The sequence below is a fragment of the Aristolochia californica genome, unplaced genomic scaffold, assembly GCF_029961685.1.
Source record: "Aristolochia californica isolate CCGP_79_NKW_82.1479 unplaced genomic scaffold, dmAriCali1.0.hap1 SCAF_16, whole genome shotgun sequence".
Lineage (NCBI taxonomy): Eukaryota > Viridiplantae > Streptophyta > Magnoliopsida > Piperales > Aristolochiaceae > Aristolochia > Aristolochia californica.
Window position 1 is genome coordinate 16,451,264 of NW_027181837.1, and position 20,667 is coordinate 16,471,930.

General features: G+C 36.4%; 1 protein-coding gene across 3 annotated transcripts; it reads right to left on the bottom strand.

Annotated features, from left to right (window-relative positions):
- Positions 1 to 906: 906 nt before the first annotated feature.
- Positions 907 to 20,503, bottom strand: LOC137953080 (pseudouridine-5'-phosphate glycosidase). Of its 3 annotated transcripts, XM_068800289.1 has the most exons (14): positions 20,297 to 20,502; positions 19,946 to 20,089; positions 18,992 to 19,103; positions 9,624 to 9,734; positions 8,834 to 8,916; positions 8,285 to 8,344; positions 7,962 to 8,022; positions 4,295 to 4,401; positions 2,364 to 2,441; positions 2,148 to 2,193; positions 1,943 to 2,063; positions 1,741 to 1,826; positions 1,470 to 1,541; positions 907 to 1,346 (listed from the first exon to the last, which is right to left on the bottom strand). In XM_068800289.1, exons 3-14 carry the CDS (start codon positions 19,098 to 19,100, stop codon positions 1,324 to 1,326), a joined length of 957 nt encoding a protein of 318 aa, XP_068656390.1. In that variant the 5' UTR covers positions 19,101 to 19,103; positions 19,946 to 20,089; positions 20,297 to 20,502; the 3' UTR covers positions 907 to 1,323. The 3 variants fall into 3 exon arrangements, 2 of the variants coding, with proteins under 2 accessions (XP_068656390.1, XP_068656389.1); XR_011112340.1 differs by lacking the exon at positions 19,946 to 20,089 and having other exon boundaries at positions 1,470 to 1,546; positions 20,297 to 20,503; XM_068800288.1 differs by lacking the exon at positions 19,946 to 20,089 and having other exon boundaries at positions 20,297 to 20,501.
- Between the last annotated feature and the right edge of the window lie 164 nt (positions 20,504 to 20,667).

Consider the following 20,667-nt stretch of genomic DNA (forward strand, 5'->3'; position numbering starts at 1 on the left):
AATATATTAAATAATAAAATACTATATTATATTAATTAATTATTATAATTTATAATAAATTAATATAATAATTATGTGTGACTAGAATAAATTAATATAATAATTACGTGCTCGAAGAGTACGCTAAGAGGGAGAAGGGAGGGAGACCGAGAGGCTCTGCGATAGAGCGGCGGCACGGCTCTACGACGGAGGCTCGACCTCTCGTGCTCTGCTACAGAGGCTCGGTGAAGGCGACTTTGTGACGAAGGCCGGGAAAAAGAAGATATGGAAAAAAATTAGGGGAGGAACGCCAAGAAGGGAGAAGAAGTCAAGGGGGAGAAGAGAGTGGGAGAGGGAGACGAGAGAGGGAGAAGGGAGACGAAGCTGAGGGGAGAAGAAAGCGGGAAAAAAAATTTCAAGAGAAGAACACCGAGAGGGAGAACAAAGTGCAAATGAGGGAAAATATTTTGGTTAGGAGAGGCTGAAACCAAATTCCACCGTTTTAGCCTGAGTAGATGACCTACTTATTTCAAATGAGCGCCAGCATCATTCACCGCTAACGACCTAATCGAATAAACTATGTAATACGCATAAACTTCATTTCAAGTTCAATGTTGACTAACCCCCCTAGGTGTCCCCCACCACCCGCACTTGGTTGTCACCCTCTCCTCATCCTTTTCAAGTCAAAAGAGGTTTCTCTCCCATTCCAGAGCATAATAAATGCAGTTCCTACTTAGGCCTGCCTTTGTTTGTTTTTTCTTTTATTATTTTGATCTATTAGGAATTCAACTTAATATAAGTTACATGCATCTACTTCTTATAAAAATTATACGATTAAAAACAATTTAAAATTTATTAATAGTAAAATTGAGATGATGGCATTATTGTGAATAAGTGAGAGAAGTGGTTATCTTGTACCCTTGACCATTTAAAGAAACAAAACTACTCTATTTGTAAACATTACATTCTACTAGCATGAGAGTTTGAACAAGAAATGGACAACGGAACTTGATTCACCGGTGAGTATATAGCTGAACTTCCATTAGTAGTTTTTTTCTCTGACTACACGTTGAATTAGACCTGCCACTCCTCTTACACAGCAGCTGCCCTTTTGATTTAGTTTATAATATAAGACTTTCTGTCCCAACATTTGTAAGCCACAACAGCCACATGAATCTTCACCTTCCAGGCTGCTGTATCTTCCACTAGCTTCCATCACTAAATTTAACCTTCTTCAAGACTCCGTTTCCTTTCAGTCCCTCCATGAATGGACAACGGAACTTGCTTCACCACACGCCAAACTGTCTGCTTTTAGTAGTTCTCCACCATTTAACGTGGCTTAACCTAAAGCGCTGATCGAAGATGACCTGCAAGATGTGAAGATAACATAACTGGAGTAAAAGACAGTAAACTTCTAATGTACAGAAAACATAAAAAGAAATTTAAGCCTCTTAAGTGGGTGGAGCTCGATAAAAGGCGCTCCTCTTGACCTTTTCTGATTTTAGAAAGAGCGACAGCAATTTTGGAGCCGATGGCAGCATTATTCTTTATAAGAGCAATATCTGTGCTGAGCTAAGGAGTCAGTATATCGACGTATAAGAAGCTAACAACAACATAAGACCAATAAAGAAGACGTAAAGAAAAGTTCCAGCTTTAGACTTGCTAACGAGCAAAAAAATCCATCTCACAATTCAATCACGATTGCACAAACAGTTGAAATGAATGACAAACTTCTTCGCATGAAAGTTAGGAATAGGATACTAGCAGCCAGTGAAGCTCCTTTTGTGAGTTCATTTACTCTCGTAAGCAAGAAAGGAGTTGCTGCATTGCCAGTAATATTCTTTTCTCTGAGATCAAAGTTCAAAATTTTAGAAAATATACAGGAATCAAGCAACTATAGGAGATCAGAGTAAAAAGAAAAAGTGCAACATTGAAATGGATCAAGAGAAAAAAAGGTAAAAACCTTGCTTCTTTAAGGGCTGCTTGGATTGCAGCTTCTATCAAATTTCCTGATGCAGAGTACTCTTTGGGAATAGGTACTGCAATTAGAATACCACTACCAAGTTCTTGCTTCAAGCTTGCATCTGAATTTCAAATGAATAAATAATAAGTAATAGATACCAACAAAAAAAAAAAAAAGGATAAAAGGTACTGATAGTCCAATTCACCTATGAGGCGTGCACCATCCTCAGGTGTATTTATACAGTAAGGGACCTGGACTTTCATGTTTGAACAACAAACATTCAGTTAAGACAGCTGGAAAACGTGAAGGATTGGATAAAGACTATTTTATAAAATTTCTCTCCATTTAGGTATATTGTTGGCTTCGTTTTCAAATATATGAACAGAAACAATAAAAAGGCTGTATTTCCAAATATTAGCACCTCACACCCACTTGACTCCGTGAAGAAAGCTGGAAATTCACGAGTCTTGTATGCAGCAACTGTTACTCCTTGAGTTTCCTGTGTATGAGAGGAGAATTGAACACAAACGGCAATCAGATGTATACAGATTTTGAACTGCAGTTTCTTTACAAGTATAAGAAGTAAATCATTTATTTGAAGATCAAATGACAGAGGAAAAAGGTCGAGGAAGATTGATACAGCCAATTCCCATGTAGTTGCAACAAGATTCTGATAGTGTTACTGTATATCATTTGGGTGAAAGCTACGTTGAGAACATAAGTTTTATAGAAGTGAGACTTCCAGAACGAGCTTCAAAATGATGACCATCATTTTGCAGGACAACAAAACCTGTAAAAGTCAAGTCATGGAACCAATACTACATTTTTTTTCTTTTCTCAAAATGATGACGTCTATCCCTTTTTTGTGTTTTTTGATATGGTGAACTCTAAAGCAATTTATCCAAGGGTACATATCACCCTCAAATTTTACATGGAAATGCCAACCAAAGTACCTCAGCTTTAAGGCCTAGATTCTAAATAAGTTGAAGGACCATGTTCTACATGGTAAATTTTTCTGCTGACAATATCGTTTTGATCTAATAGCCCAACAATTGCATGTACAGTGGCAAACAATAATTCATTTCTTTCATCAGCATGTCTGGAATTGTTCTGAAATTGAAATTCAGGTCCAAATCAACAGTATTTCCAAAGTTAGTGTCTAGAATAAGTTGTCGCATTACTACAAGTTCAATGCAGTTCCCCCAATAACCGAAATGAATTCCTGATAAAGAATAAAAGGAGGAAGGATAAAGTCTTTAAAAAAAAAAAAAGCACTCCTTGTTTTGTGGGGAGGAGGGCTACTGTCCCACCCCAACAGATGGAAGCTGGTCATCCTCTTCCCAACAAAGCAATGGGTGGCTCACCCTCTTTTTTTTATTCTTATAATAATGTACAATAAATTAATATTTAAAATTTATAAACAATATTATATTATGAAACATTTTAAAAATATTAATTTAAACTAGCATTTCAACATCCACTTAATTATTATTTAAATAACACATTTATTTAGATGAATATAACACAAATATTATCGTTTTTAATTTAGTTTTTAAATAATCATTTCATTTAGTGGTAATATTATTATGTATTCAAATTTTAAAAATTAATGTAAATTAAGTTTTGAATCATAATAACATTGTTAAAAAAGAATAAACAATTTATTATAAGATAAAGATATTAGAAAAATAATTATGATAATAATTACTTATTTAGTGTGAACAATACTTATGTCAATTTTCTTAAATCCACTTAACTACACTAACATCAGAATTCTATAGTTCAGAAACGTCAATAAGAATTCCAATAGTTGCACTAACTCTAAAATTCTATATTTATTCCAGAATCCTATATGTTTTTTTTTTTTTTGAGAGGGGCGTGGCATGATTCGAATTCGCGACCTGACACACCTGATGTCAAGAGAATACCACTTCGACCAAACGGCCTTAGGTCAGTAATAAAATTCTAGTAAAGAAGTCCCATATTATAATTTCAAACACTTTAACCTCCTAACTTGGCACAGACCGAAGCAAGAAACTGCAGTTTTTCTTTTACAGCTCTCATTTCTTGATAATGCATAGACTACAGAATATTCATCATGTTCATGACAATTCTTCACTTTCAAAAATTTGTCATAATTATGACTGCAAAAAGAATATTGGAACTTTTAAGGTATAGATACCAGCAGTTTTCAAGTATGACATCTTGGGTTCAAAGTCTCACCAGGGGTTCAGGTGTAATGTACATGTGTAGGTGATCAAATATTCAACAAAAAAGACATAGATACCATCAAATATTCAACAAAAAAAGGCATAGATACCATCAAATATTCAACAAAAAAGGCATAGATACCAAATACTCGAGGGTTCTTGGAATATCTAAGATTGACTTCACACCAGCTGATATAACTGCAACTGGAGTCTTCCCAAGTTGGGTGAGATCAGAAGATATGTCTAGTGCTGCACAACACACAAAAATCATATTAATGTAACTGAAATCAGAGGAACTTCAGGTGCTTGCAAATTCATTTGCAGACATGAACTCTATATATTATGGAGATACATCGATGAGAAAATGACACCCTTTTGGAGTAAATTGGTAACATAAAATGAAAGTGACATAAGGTAATGTCAAACATGTCAGTCACAGATATCAACATTGTCCACCTGAGGAAGCCTGGCAACAGGAGGAATTCGATCAAACCACCCTAAGTTCATGTTGGTTGTGCCCACATTCTATGAGTTAGACAGATTCGGACCATTGAAGATTTGCAAGAAAACAATCAGAAAAATGAACATGACAAAGGTTGCCTAGAACTGATAGTGGTAACATATATATCTAATAATTTTCTATCAGATATACAAAACAAATCATGTAAGTTTGATATTTCCAATTAGGTTTGGCTAGAGGCCAGCTCTAGTCCAGTTGGAGGTTGTGGCCCTACTTCCAATGGGCAGGATTTCATGCTTGGAGACCTTTTGGAAACTTAACAACGTTTTCAAATGCAGCTTCCGTGGACTGGACCATTTGAATCTGGTCCAAACCTAGCCCCAATTGTGATGCTCATTTGCACATGAGCAATTGAAAGCACCACACTAAATCATAGGAAGCAACTTTGCCAATGGAGGCACCAGCACCATTCGAAGATGGGAGTTCAAATCTTAACCTAATTCTATGCTGACATCTCAACAAGTTTAACAATACAGATAATGAGATATTTTGAGAAGGTTCTCTGTTTGTGATAAGAACCACTAATTAGTTGCATCTAAGTTGCCTACAAGAGACACTGAAGAAGGGAGCAACTGGAGTAGACAAAGAGAAGTGAAAACCTTTTTTTTTTTTTTTTTTTTTTTTTTTGGGAAAAGGACCATTTCGTTTCAAAGCCCCAAGGCACCTTTTTCTTGGGGAAAAAAAAAGGTTCTCACGTCTCTGTCATCTGCTCCAGTGAGGCAAATCAATAACCATGTGAAGCAAACACAATAAAACTGTGGACTTTGATAAGCAAGAAAGGAGGTTCAGCAATTAATTTTTTTTCTGATCATTGAAGCAAACACAATAAAACTGTGGACTGTGATAACCAATAAAGGAGGTTTGGCAATTAATATAGCTTATTCGGTAGCAATTCAAGGGTAAGAAGCAATTTGAAAAGATCCGAATCAGAAGAAAAACTAGCTGACCTGATCTGTTTAGGTAGGAAGTAAAAGTTGGAAAGACTATATTTAAGTCACCTTCTCAGAGGAAGGATGACTGAAGGACAGAATTACTCTTCTCAAAATTTTGTATTTGGGACTAAGCCAATGCAGAGAAGTCCCTTCCCCGGGCCCACAATGGCATTTGTATAGAGTCTAGTACAAAAAATTGCAAGTTCAACCCTATCATCAACTGCTTTATCCAACCTTCTATACAAGAAAACTCAAAGCAAAATAGCACTACAGAGTAACTACTACAATTTTAATGAGGCGTGTATGTCCCTTCTTTGGTCAAAGTGATCATGATACCATTAGAACTCCAAAACAAGCAAACCTTGACAGGTCAAATTTGGAATAAGAAAACTTGCAGCTAATCCACCAACGCACCTAGCTCCAAAATAGAAAGTATGAGTTGTCCAGCTTAAACTGACATATATTGCAAATTTCTAGACATGCAAACTGTTGAAAATAGTTAATAAATAACCCACAACCTAGCATAAAATGCTGAATATTAGGCCACTCCAATCAAAATCTTAATAAAGTTTAAGCTCATAATGTCATAGCTGATTCAGTGGACCTTGAAAACATGAGGGCCTTCATTAAAAATATCCACCAGTGAGGAACCATGAGCAGGCCAGCACACGAGGGAAAGTATTAGAATAGTCCCGCATCAGTTATGAAGTGGTATACAAGAGCCAAAATAAGGGCCCACATGTGATGAGCAATGTTGAGAATAATCCCATATCAGTTATGACAAACCTAGTATAAGCACTTGAACTGAGCTTTTTCACTGTAAGCTTGAGTTTTTAAATTAGATAGCGTTCTAACTTCACTTGATGCCTCAATTCACCAACTTCATAGCATGCTGATGTAGTACACGGCTTAATTGTGGAAGAAAAGGTGAAGAAATTTTACAAAATAATTGAAGTTATACCAAAAAAGGAAAATAAAAAAAAGAAAAATACTAAAAGTCAGCACTTTATCGTTTTGGGAAAGTTACTGTTTCAGGAAAATACTCATAAACTTTATATCTAGGGAAAGTCAGTAAGTTTTGTAGTTCCTAGTTTGTTAACAGTCTCAAACAGGAGAATATTCTTAGGAAAAATCATTAGTTAGTATGTCTTTTTTATGAGTAGTCAATTTTGGAATAGTACTACGTCCATAGTTAGTAGTTTCTGTCTAAGATTGTTGCAGGAATTCTTTCTTAGCAACTGGTTTTCAGTTTAGCAAATCAATATTCGATTGTGATTAAAAAATTTTACCCTAAGAAAGTTCTTTTCTGGTGATGTAACTTATTTTGGCAAGTTTAAGGTAGTTTAGAGTCTATAAATAGATGAATCTGCTTTAACTTTGATTTGAAGAATTACTACAAGCTTTCTTGTTGGTTCCTGTAGCACCATTGTTTCTCTTTTTTTTACTAAGAATAATTTCTTAGTGATTTCTTTTTATGTGCTAGCTACTGATAGCTACAAAACATCAAGTTCTTACTTTATAAATTTTTTTTTTTAAATGAAAACTTTATAACTTCTAAAACCAGGAATTCTTATAGTGGAAACAACAGCATTTGTGTTACCCATACTTTAGCCTTGTTCCTCAACAATTTCTGTAATTTTGCAGAATAACATGCCTTCCTCATTCCATCAAAGAAAAAAAGCTAGGCATCTAAGTAATTTTAAAATTGGACAAAGAGAGAATTAATTGATTCATGCTTTTCTTTATCTCATTCTTTCTTATCTTCATAATGACTTGAGATCTTTCACAGCTTCCAAATATTGTTCTCACCATTGCAATATGCCCTAGATGTATATCAACACAAAGACCAAGTGCACTCAATAGTACAATTTTAATGCCCTTGATCAAAATTTCCATCAACAGATTCTAATAGTTGATTCAGAAATATAAGAAAGAATAAGATGCAATGTTTGAGGGAATGATCCCACATGAGTTAAAAATTGGAGAAGTCGTGTCTTACTTTGAAATGGTATGATGGCCAGGCATCGGTTGGACCTAGTAGTTTGTTCTTATCTTGTCCATGTCTCAGGCCCACCGTGTGTTTATTTGGTTCTACACTTAAGTGGGAATGCCAGTAGGAATAACCATGCATTAGTTAAAAGTAGGAAAAATCATGTGGTTAATAGTTGAGAAAAGACTTCTCAACTTCAGCAGTCATGTTGGGATGGACTCTGGTCCCAAATTTAACACTCAATTTCCACAGACAAAAAACACATGTTTTAGAACCAAAGAAACATCTTTGACCATGATGATCAATTGAAAGCAAAATGGAACCAGAGATCGGTGTTCCCTGTAACAAGGAAGGGTGATTGGCTTACTTTGTTCTCCATGTCTATGTACTCCTCCAAGGCCCCCACTAACGAACACCGAAATGCCTACCTGAAAAAGATATTGTGAAACACGTACATCAACAGAAACGAAAGAAGATGGGAAATTGGAATAGCTTTTTTCACTTAGCCTTCTTACAAAAGTGCCTCTATTCATTGATAGAAAACTGAGGGGCATTGTAGTATACAAGAGGGGCATCTGAACCATGTTGCTCACTGTTACCACCACTGACCCACAACATCGGCAGTTGATCCAAATGAATAGAATCAGAAGAGAGAGAAGAGAGAGAAGAGAGAGAGAGCATGTGAGCTACCTTTGAAGCAAAAAACATTGTTGCAGAAATAGTGGTTGCACCATTCCCTCCCATAGCAATCTGTATCACAAAAATAATGCTTGTAAGGAAACAGAAAAGAAAAGTAAAAAATGCTCATTGTAGTGAAAAGTTTATGAGCGGATTGGCAAAAAATTTGAAGTCATCAATTCATTTCTGAAGAAATCAATGAAGCAAAAGCAGAAAGAGTAAGATCAAGGAAAGTAATAAAGGATATCGAAGAAGAAGAAAAGGAGAAGAGAGAGAGAGAAGAAAGGATGAAGGAGACAAGAACGCAGCAACTATTGAGGGAATGTCAAACTCCTCGAAATTGACAGCACTTGTTTTCGATAAGAGAACTCCATGAGATGTGTAAATGACAGAAATCTTTCAAGTAATGAGATAAATTACGATACGAAAAAACCGACAAACCCCTGTATAACTAAATAAACATATTTATGTGTAGTACTTTCCATCAGCTAATATCCCAAAGCCCATAGGGTGAAATTCAAGAAGACTCCATCTGCAGCGAAGAAGAGAGAGAACACTCACAACAGCTGGAATGTCCCTATGAGCAGTCTTCTGAGCATTTTTGCCAAGAAAAGCCAAACTTTCCAACTCCCCATCATTTAAACCTGCAAAAGAGAGAAGATTACTTAAACATGAATATGAATCAAAACAATCATGAAAACCCTTGAAAAATCAATAAAGGTAAATTTAGTTCTGTTGGAATTTTGGGTTGAGCCCTGTTAAATCCCAAAAATGACTAGCCACTTCGGAGGTCTAACTCAACCTTATAACCTATTAACTTTTCTTTTCATTTTCAATGTGGGACTTTTTCTCACTCAACAAGTTGACTAATTGCCAGATTCAAGTTTCAGGTTGGATCCACAATGTGGTCAGACAAATATAAGTGGACCACTAGTAACCACTTGTCAAAGACATTGAAAAGGACATAAAAAACATATCACAATGACCAAATTTTAAAAGGTTTCACCATATTACAGATCAGATATCTTCTGAACAAAAGAAAGAAAAACTAAGCAACTAAGTGAGGACAGAAACTGGCATGTCCAGCAGTGTACAAGAAGTAAAAGACCAACTTGAAATAAATTCATCACTTCAAAGAATTTTTTTAACTAAGATTTTTTTTTTTTGAAAAAGCAGAATTTTATTAAAAACAACAAGAGAAAGCTAGCAGACACCAACCGACAGTCCCCGAAGAGAACAGAAAATAATTCATAAGATTTTTGTGAAATATTTATAAGGTAATTTTTAACTAATAATTCATTCAAAACATGCAGTAAGTGCTGCAAAAATAATTTATGAATAAATTAGATACCTATGCAAGGAACACCATTCAAGATGGCAATTGTCGCAGGAACTGCCCCATTCTTCCTTATGATTGACTCAACCTCCTTTGCACAAGCCAAGTTTTGAGGATAAGGCATACCTTAAATAAAAAAATGAAAAAAGGTTCTTTTGTTAGAGATGCCTTCACAAAATAAAAGAAAGTCCTAACCTGGATATTGAGCATAAAGATAATGTCAAGTTTAGTCGCTTCCAATAAATATAGAGACTCTTTGTAGAGTAATTTTACATAAAATCACAAGGTTCTCTTTTTTTATGATAAAATAAATAAACAAACAACTTATCTCCAAACTATTGGTCCTACCAACAACTGCTTTTCACAAAGATTCATCGACTTCTCCAATTAATATCAAGATCAATAAACAATCCAATGTCTGATAATATTTGTTTAGATCCGCTAATCATCTAGCAGATATTCAAGCTAAATTAAGTGTTTCCCTCCAACATCTTGTTGTGGAGGAAGACCCTTTTTAGCCAGGTATTGTACTCTTTCCCTTCTCTTTTTTTGAAATATACACCTTTTTACTCAAGAAAAAAAAAAGGTATGCAATTAATCTTTTATTCAATCTACAAGAAGGATCTTCATGAAATATGTCATCAACCTTTCCAACTAATATTCAGTTGATTTCACAAGCAGATAGGTGTAAAATATAATTTTTTTTTAAATGATGCTGAATTTTATTAAGAGAGCTCAAACAAGCAGATTATAAGAGGGGAAGCCTTCCCAAACAATGAGAGATTGTTGGGAGGTTCCAAATTTTGCCAATTTATCAGCCAAAGAATCGGCTGATCTAGGAACAAGGTTCCTATTACAATGAATGGATGACATAATGTCAGCAATACAATCGGTGATTGGCCGGTGGCGCCAAGGGGGGGAGCTATCTTTTGAACACCAGCTGATAATAGTCTTTAAGTCTCATTCGATAAGCAACTTGCCATGAAGCCGCTCTTTAAAGATTTGGAGGCCGAATAGAAGAGCACTCACTTCAGCAGTATTTGAATCAACAATATCCACCGGCCCAGTATAGGATAGAATAGGGTCTTCACTGTTGTCTCTCAAAACACTACCAACTCCAGCCGGCCCAGGACAGCCTAAAGCACTGCCATCAAAAATTGAGTTTGATGTAGTCATAAGGGGGAGGATCCCAGGTGGCCATAACCGGATTCCTACAGGGGCCCGCCATATGCGCGATCAAACCCCAATTGTGTAAAATACAATGTGATACCTAGAGACATCATAAATCCATGATGGTGCTGATTACCTTAGAAGCCAGATTTTTACCCAACATGATATCTTTGTCATAACAATTTCCACTGCAGCTACTTAACACAGCAAAGTAACACACTCCTTGACAAGTTGTCTTTTTTGGATATAATACAATAGCAGATTTTTCAACAAGCAAACTATTTGTTTGCAACCAAACATAAATCCTTAGTTAATCATTCTTCTGAAACAGTTAAAAGGAAGAAAACAATTGCTGCACCACTCAACTTTCTCTCTCTCTCAACACATCTACTGAACTTTTTTTCATTAAAATCTACAATTAATATTCAGTTTGATTCAATAACCCAAAAGTTATAAACTCTGTTTCAATATGCAATCAAGATTCAGTTGAATGCCAAAAATGTGTTCACCTCAAATATGCCATAAAATCTCGCATATTAATATTCAGTTTGTCCCACTATCAGATAGGTTATGATCTCTACTCAAAAACACTATTCAATAACTGAATGAGTGTAAAAGACATAAGAAATACATGATTATGCTGATCATCTTAAAAGATTTAGGTTATCCAACATGATAGTTTAATGGCAATGGTTCCCACTACAGCAACTCAATGACTATTTAATATACCATAAAGTAACTTCTTGCCCTAAGCTTATTTCTATTGTTAGAAAATCTATTGAAGGGCGATATCATCATTTTGCACTCGCTATAAAGTCCAGCAGCTACAATATCTTGTTCTATGTGTTTAGTTTTTATCTCTAGTTCAATTTTCATGTAATTTGAACAAGTATGTAGGGAGATATAAGGGTTTAAGTGTTTTAAAGTGAGAATGGGTGTTTCAGTAATTTTTATTTCAGAACTCTATAAAAAGCCTGGGGGTCAAGCTCAACCCCCAACCAGAACCTTTCCGGTGCTCTGAATTCTCTCTCTCTCTCTCTCTCTCTCTCTCTCTCTCTCTCTCTCTCTCTCTCTCTCTCTCTCTCTCCAAAAACCCTAAAGTTCACTATTTTACATGGTATCAAAGCAGTAGATCATGGTTGGAGTCCTTCATCCTTCTCCAGTTCCTTCTATTGAAACCTGCGACTTCATAGAAAAGGGATTTTCTGAAATATGCCTTGAATGGTTGGTAAAAAATTGAACTTTTGCCTTCTTCTCCTTCCATAACACTAAGGTTAATGGCTCCTACTACATGTTCAGTAGTTCTAAAAATATTTACTGCCCCATGAAGGGTTTACTAAGTGAATAATCACTCTTTCTGCTCAGCGCAGCCCATTACTGGTCTTAAACTGCCTAGATCATCACTGGGTTGGATGACATCAGCCCTGAAAAATCTGTGGAATTTCTGAGTACTACCTACAGCAGCAAGTGAATTACATATTAGGGCAGATTGGTATTCCCAATCAGTAAAAACCCTAATTTTTCTAAGAAGTGGGGCCCACAGCACCTGCGCACTATTGGTTTTTGAGCTGTTTTTTGTGTTGTTTAGGGTTCATATTTGCAGCATACATGGCAGATTCTGGTGAGGTTTTTACCCCTTTGAGGAACTTTGGAAACTCAGAAGGAAATGATACTATTATGATTACTTTCAAGAGACTAAATGGCCAAAACTATCTAAGTTTAGTCACCATCAATCAAATTATACTTGAAGTCTAAGAAGAAGTCAAAATTCATTAGGGATGACACTCCAGTCCCATTGAATGACAATTGGGAAGCCGAGGATAGTCAAGTTATGACCTGGCTAATTATAGCATGGATTCGAATTTAAGGAATCAAGTTAAGAATTTTGACATAGCTAAAGAGATGTGGAAATCCTTAGTCCATGTATGCTCAAGAAAGCAACTTGTCATGAGTTTTGGAACTATATGCCAAGATGTTTAGCCTCAAGAGATGTCAAAGATTTGTCATTACATATTACAGTGAGTTGGTTGGTATATTGCAAGAGATAAGTGTTTTCCACCCCTTTACTACCAATTAAGAGGAAACAAGAAAAAAAAATAGACAAGTGCACTTTGAAAATTTTTGGATGGTTTAGGACCAGAATTTGACTCTATTAGGGCACAATTATTGGCCTCAAAAGATGTACAATCATTATCCATAGCTTATAATAGAGCATTGCACGCAAAGAATGCTATTATAGCCCAGGGAAATAAAGGTGTGACCAGCATTTTTGTATCAGCAATGAATTCTCAGGGTTCCTCAGAGCCATCTAGGGGCAAAGTTGGAAGGACTAGAGGCAAAGGAAGAGATAACTAAAGAAGAGGAAAGGGCAAAGGTGATAACTAAGCCGAACAGAAAATGTGCCTATTGTAGCTGTACGAATCATTTTTCTAACAAGTGTTGGGAAAAAGTATAGTAAACCAACTTGGACTAATTCCCTCGTTCATGAGAGCACTAAAAATGTAATACCTGGATCATTTTATGAAATGTGGCAGCTGATTCAACACATGGCACAAGTGAATATTGCCTCCTCTTCAGCATCTAAGACTCATTCTTCCACTCCTACAGCCACACTGGCTAATTCAGGTACATTTGCCCTCCATGTGCATCCATCCTCCACTTGGGTTCTTAACTCAGGAGCTAATACCCACATGTCAAGTATCTCCACTTTGTTTTCTAATTTAAAAGAGTCAACTACTATTAAACAAGTCATGTTGGCCGATGGATCCATTTCTCCAGTACAAGGAATGGGTACATTGGTTTCATCTACCTTTATGTCACCACAGTCTGTCCTATTTGCTTCTAAATTCCCTCTTAATTTGTTGTTAGTACGTCAACTTACAAGTAAGAAGAATCTGTAGTAGTGAGAGCTACAGCTCGAGAAATGGATGCATCATCCAGCATGTAGAGCCCTCCCTTCTCATGATCCACCAGCTTCCCCATTGCCTGCAAATCCTGTTGTCTCTGATTTGGACCAGCCTATTAGTCTACGAAAAGGTAAACGATCTTGTACTTCTCATCCGCTATCCAAATATGTGTCACTTGATTTTTTGTCCCCATCCTTCAAGTCCTTTGCTATGTCATTGTCTACTTCCCATATACCTCGTTCGATGCAGGAAGCCTTGTGCTCTCCAGAATGGAAACAAGCTATGGATGATGAGATGAGTGCTTTGGTGTCTCGGGGAACATGGAATCTATGTGATCCACCTGCAGGAATTGCTATTGTGGGGTGTCGTTGGGTTTATACTATCAAATATAATGTTGATGGCTCTATTGAACGGTACAAAGCTCGGCTGGTAGTGAAAGGGTATACACAGGCTTTTGGAGTTGATGTCTTTGAGACATTCTCTCCTGTGGCCCGGCTTACTTCGGTATGTATCTTAATATTTGTGGTTGTCAATAAGGGTTGGCCTCTCTTTCAACTAGATGTGAAGAATGCCTTTTTATATGGTGATCTACATGAGAAAGTGTATATGGAGCAATGTCCTGGGTATGTTGCTCAGGGGGAGACAGAAAAGGTGTGTAAGCTGCAGAAGGCTATTTATGGACTTAAACAGAGTCTACGGGTCTGGTTTGAAAAGTTTAGTGATGTGGTACTACAATTTGAGTTTTATAGGAATCATTGTGACCATTCTATGTTCCTACTTACAAGGAAGACGGGTATGGTGGTTTTGGTTGTCTATGTAGATGACATTGTGTTATCTGGTGATGATCTTGATGGTATCAGAGCAGGTACTCATATGTGGGCCTACACCTAAAAACTATCTACTTGTAGAGCCACAAAAGAGGGCCTACACTTAAAATTATCCACTTGTAGAGCCACAAAAGAGGCCTACACCTAAACTGCCTACTCCTAAATTATCCACTTGTAGAGCCACAAAAGATGGTCTACATGTGAGCGGGAGTATTAAGGAACAATCCCACGTGGATTAGTGAGTACAAAGATCTTGAGTTTATTAGTTGGGAAAGAGGTTTCCTAAGTTGACTGGTCATTTTGGGATAGGGCCTTGGACCCAATTTAACACTCCGTAACTTTTTATCCTTTACACTGTGTTTTTTCAAGATCTTATGACGAGGAAGATGATTAGTTCTGCGAGAAAGAGGCAGATTATACTATGTGGAGAGCCATTCACCAGATACTTCACAAGCATTCCACTCCGCAGTCTCTCCTCTATAGTGGCATCTACAGTTAGGCTATCCTTCTCCAACAAAGTCGATTAAGCTCTTTCCTGCATTTCCTTCAAGTCTATCTTTTCAGAGTGACTCATGTCAGTTGGGCAAGCATCACCAAACATCCTTGCCTCTAAGCCAATCCCGAAGCAATCGCTCTTTTGATATTATTCATTTTGATGTTTGAGGGCCTTGTCCAATACCTAATATTTTTTGTTATAAGTATTTTCTTTCGTTTATTGATGATTTCAATTGATGTAATTGGATGTATCTCCTATGGGAGAAATTTGAAGTATTTGATGCGTTCAAACTTTTTTATAATGAAACAAAGAATCAATTTGATACTTCTATTCATATAATTTGCATTGATAATGGTCTCGAGTTTATGAATCAAAAGTTTGACTTATTTTATCAAAATCATGGTATTATCCACCAGTCCTCGTGTGTTTTTACACTACTGCAAAATGGTGTTACTGAACGTAAAAATCGTTATCTATTAATAGTGGCTTGTACCATGTTTTTCCATATGAATATACTGAAATCATATTGGAAAATTCTATTCTCACTACTTGTTTCCTCATCAATCGAATACCTTCCTCAGTTATCGATGGTAAAATTCCTATATAGGTGTTACTACCATCAGTCAACTTATTTCCAATGTATCCTTATGTTTTTGGTACCATCGGTCAACTTATTTCCATTGTATCCTCATGTTTTTGGGTGCATATGTTTTGCACATGTATTTGGTACCTCTAGGGACAAATTATCCCATTAGGCTGTCAAAATATTTTCTTGGGATACTCTCGCACACAAAAAGGATATAGTGCTACTTTTCGTCTACTAAGAAAACATTGATCTCTATAGATGTGACATTTTTTAGGACACTTCTTTCTTTTTTGTGTCATCCATAGATGTGTCTCCACCCATTTTTATTCTTGAGGTCGTTGCCTCCACTCCTATGGAAAAGATTACCAGTCCGATTCCGTATGCTACCGCAGAGAGCCGTTAAAAGGTATATCACAGACAAAAAAGTGAAAGATAAAGTTGTTCCCTCTCTCATATTGGACCAAGAACCCTCTTTATCTACTGATCGTGAGGTAAGTGATCTATACTCGCCCATCGCACTTAAGAAAGGTGTTAGAAAAGGTATTCGTTATCCTTTATCTCACTGTGTCTTTTGATTCCCTTTCTAATCGATACTAACAGTTTGATATGCCTTTGTCCTCTTGTATTGTTCTTTCGTCTATGCAAGCTGCATTTTCCTCTCCTCAAGTGGAAGACAGCTATGAATGTTAAGATAGAGGCACTACTGGATAGGGGCACTTGGTAGTTGAGTGACTTGCCTGTTGGTTCTACAGTTGTAGGCTGTAGATGGGTATTACTATGAAGTATGAGCTGGATAAATCTGCTGAACGGTACAAGGCTCAATTAGTAGCCAATGGCTACACACAGACATATGGGATAAATGTGTTTGAGACCTTTTCTCTTTTTGGCTATCTATAAGACTCAATTGGTAGCCAAAGGCTACACACAGACATATGGGATAAATGTGTTTGAGACTTTTTCTCTTCTTGGCTATCTATCTTCGGTTCAAATCTTGATGTTTGTCACAATCAACAAGGGGTGGCCGTTGTGTCAGCTTTATATTACAAATGTTTTTATGTATGGCGAATTAGCTAAGGCAGTCTTTATGGAGTAACCTCGTGGGTATGTTACTCAGGGGGACTAACAAAGTATGCAGACTAAAAGAAATCCATATACGGTCTCAAACAAAGTCCTCAGGCATGGTTTGGTTTAGTCAAGTGGGTCATGTCTATTGGATTTGTCAGGAGCCACTATGACCACTCACTCCTTTGTCATGACAAGATCATCTAGTATTGTGGTACTACTAGTATATGTAGATGTTATTATACTATCTAGCAGTGATGTAACAAGCATTGAGGAGGTAAAAGCACATTTAGCAAAGCAATTCTAGATTAAAGACCTAGGGTCACTGAAATACTTTTCAGGTATTGAAGTAGCTAGAAGCAAGGGAGGTCTAGTATTAACTCAGAGGAAATATGTCATAGACATGTTACATGAGTATGGATTGTTGGGTGTTAAGCCTGTTGAGACTCTCATGGAGGTTGGACATGAGCTTCATGATGAACAGAGTGATGAACTCTACGAAAAGACAAATGTATCATCGGTTAAATTGGAAAACTCTTTTATGCTATTGTCACTCATCCTAACACATCCTTTGCTATCAGTATTGTTGGTCAATTCATAGAGTGTCCTCGAAAAGTTTACCAAGAAGCTACCCAGTGGATCTAGAGATACCTGAAAGGAGAACCCAAAAAAGTATTATTTTTTAAGCCTCACAATCACATGAAGAGAGAGGCCTTCTTAGATGTTGATTATGCCGGATCTAAGCTTGATCGAAGATCTACCACAAGTTATTGTCTTTCTAGGAGGTAATCTAATAAGCTAGAGGAGCAAGAAACAAAATGTTGTAAATCGTTCCAGTACTGAAGTTGAGTAAAGAGCCATGGCTCATATATTTAGTAAGCTGATGTGGTTAAGATCTATTGTCAAAGAATTGAACCTACAACAAAAGGGACATATGACAATGTACTCTGACAATCAAATTGTTATATTTATTGCAGGAAACCCAATATTCCATGAAATGACTAAATAAATTGCAGTAGATTGTCATTTTATTCGAGATGATGTGATAAAAAATGAGATTGTAACTCCCTATGTGTGATCTAATGATCAAATTGAAGATATATGTACTAAAGCACTGGGCAAATGTGAATTCGGTGTATTCGGCAGCAAGTTGAGCCTTATGGATATATACACTCCAGCTTGAAGGGGAGAATTAAAAAATCTATTGAATCGTAATACTGTCACTTTGCACACACTATAAAGTCCAGCAGCTACATTATCTTGTTCTATGTGTTTAGCTTTATCTTTAATTCAATTTCCATGTAATTTGAACAAGCATATATAAGGGTTTACGTATTTTTTAGTGAGAAGGGGCATTTCTATAATTTTATTTCAAAACTCTATAAAAAGCCTGAAGTAGAGCCTTTTCCAATGCTCTGAATTCCCATTTTTCTCTCTTTCGCTCTCTCTCCCCAAAACCCTAAAGTTCACTTTACATCCATCAACAAAATCATATCCTCAGGATACTATAAATTATTGGACTTTGAGATGTGAACCATTTCTTTTCAAAATATTTTTAATCCTGATAAAGGGTTTAGGTAACAAGGAAAAAGATGACTAGAGTGGAAGTAAACCTTCTTCAATGAGGGCTTGCTTGCATGGGTTTCAAAACAAATACCAAAAACAAGTGTCCAAAGAGTGCGCATTTGATTTCAAATGTCCAGACTCAGACATGCTGTTCTTCTATTCGACAATCGTTTCAACACAGCAATTGCAAACAACGAAATACCCAGGACACCACCCCTTCAAAAATGACACAAAATTCAATGTACTACTCATTTAAGTAAAGAAAATCAATGTCTCTATTTTCTCTTAAGAATATTTCTTACAATTTCAAGATGAAAAAAAATAGGCCTGGTCATAGGACGAGGAACAGTTGGCAAGAATTCTTTAATTAACAAACCATGTCATGGTAGCTAAAAAAATATGAAAATGACCTCTATGAAACAAATCCAATGCGTAAATTGCACAATAGGACCTGGTTGTACGACGGTGACCCATCTTACATTTATGATCTTTGTAAATGTAAATTTTTTCCTTGGATTACAACTGAAAAGTACAGCAATTCAAAAGAAATGTGGACTACTTGCCATAAGAGGATTCTTAGAATATTACAAATCAAAATATTAAAAAAAAAATCAAATAATCACATATCCATATATTAATAAGTTCAATAAGACAAGTTCAAGAATAGCATCAGGTCTCTAATGTAATAATAGTGCATAAGAAACTAATAATCGTGCATAATAAACTATTCAGTTATAATCTAGTCATCAAGCAATTTCAAAGTAGGATACCATGTGAGATGATGGTAGACTCCAAAGCTACAACAGGATCTCCATGTGTTAATGCATCAGCCACATTTGGGGCTACTTTTAGATATCTGAGCTCTTTGCTGTTTCTCATGACCTGCCAGAAATGATAAAATTTTTATCCTACTAAGCATAAGTTTGACATGAAAAAAGTGGTTCACGTATACACTTCTAACACAGAGAGTTCCAAGTTCACCAGCACAAGGAATTATATACTACAAGTAGAATAATTTTGTCATCGCATCAGCAGAATTCTGTCAGGTTTCTGCTAAACCTAATAGGTAAAAACTGGAAACGTCTGATGTCATTGAGTGGCGAGTGAGTTCCCAAAGATGAAGTAGCGTGTATTAAAGTAAAATAGCTACAAGCTGAAAATGTAGAACTTCAAGGAGTAGAAAAAAGAACATAATACTAATACAATGTGCAGTAAGGGTGTAAAATTTATAATCTCATCCTCATAACACACTATTATCAATGCTTGCAGCTTTGAGTTGAATCCATAAGATTACGCATTAGGAAGATAATCAGACTAGGAAATTTATGAAGAAGAAGTGACTGATTGATACAAAATAAAGTAAAAAACGGACCAGATATATAAGCCCACGATAAATGAGCAAAATAATAAAATTTTAACAGTCCCATGAAAAATAAGGATAAATTTCAGCAATTGAATTGAATATAAGGAGAACTGATTCTTCAAAAGAAATATGTATATGAAAAAAAAGACGTGCAAATTTAAAAATAGAAGTAGCTATGACCAAGTTAAAAAGTCAACTCAAACACATAAAAAGAGCAGCAAAGGATAAAATGGAGATGAAATAAACTCAAAAGACTTATAAAAACACACAAGTTCAAACATTTACGTCGATGAACAGAAGAACGGTGGAGGAAGCGAGACCAGGAACAAAGCTAATCGATGATAAAACAAGCTGTTTTCACCTATTCGATCCTGTACTGCACAGTCCAGGAGGCTCGGGACTTCCCAATGACTGAGGGGCACGTGAGCTACACCTGCCCTTCCCGTCAGGAACCAATTTGACGGAAGAGAGGAAACTTCCTTCTCTGTTTCCGTCTTCTCTCTTCCTAGAAGGAAATAAAACATTTCAGATACCTTTTCCCATTTCCCACAAAAGAGAAACCTATCTGCCATCAGAAGAAGGTAACCGAGTAGAAATCAGGCATTTCCTCAAAACAGACACCTTCCAGGAGACTATTTGCAATACATTGTACGTTATGCTCGATTTCCCTCCATTTTCAGAACTCAAAGTTTTAGAAATGGTGAAAACTTACAATAAAAGTCTGTTCGGGCTTATAGCGACGGTGCTAGAGCTTCAATTCGATCTTCGAAGTTGTCTCTTGGAACTCTCGGTTTCTTTTCCAGGAAGAGGAAGGGAACGCAGAGAAACTTTTTTTCCGATTCGAGCGACGGAAACGGAGACAAGACGTTTCCCCTCTTCCCGCACGTGATTTTGCCAAACCACGTGACTCTCAGTCATATCCAAAATGAGCCGTGAGCCTTATTCTCTGTACCTCTTACTTACCGAGCGTTATAATGGAGGGGTTAATAAAGCGAAGAACGTTAGTACGGAAATCCAGTCTCATTGTTCAGTTCATATCCTGAGGTCGTTAAGGGGGTTATTCAACTCGAAGTCCGAGATGAT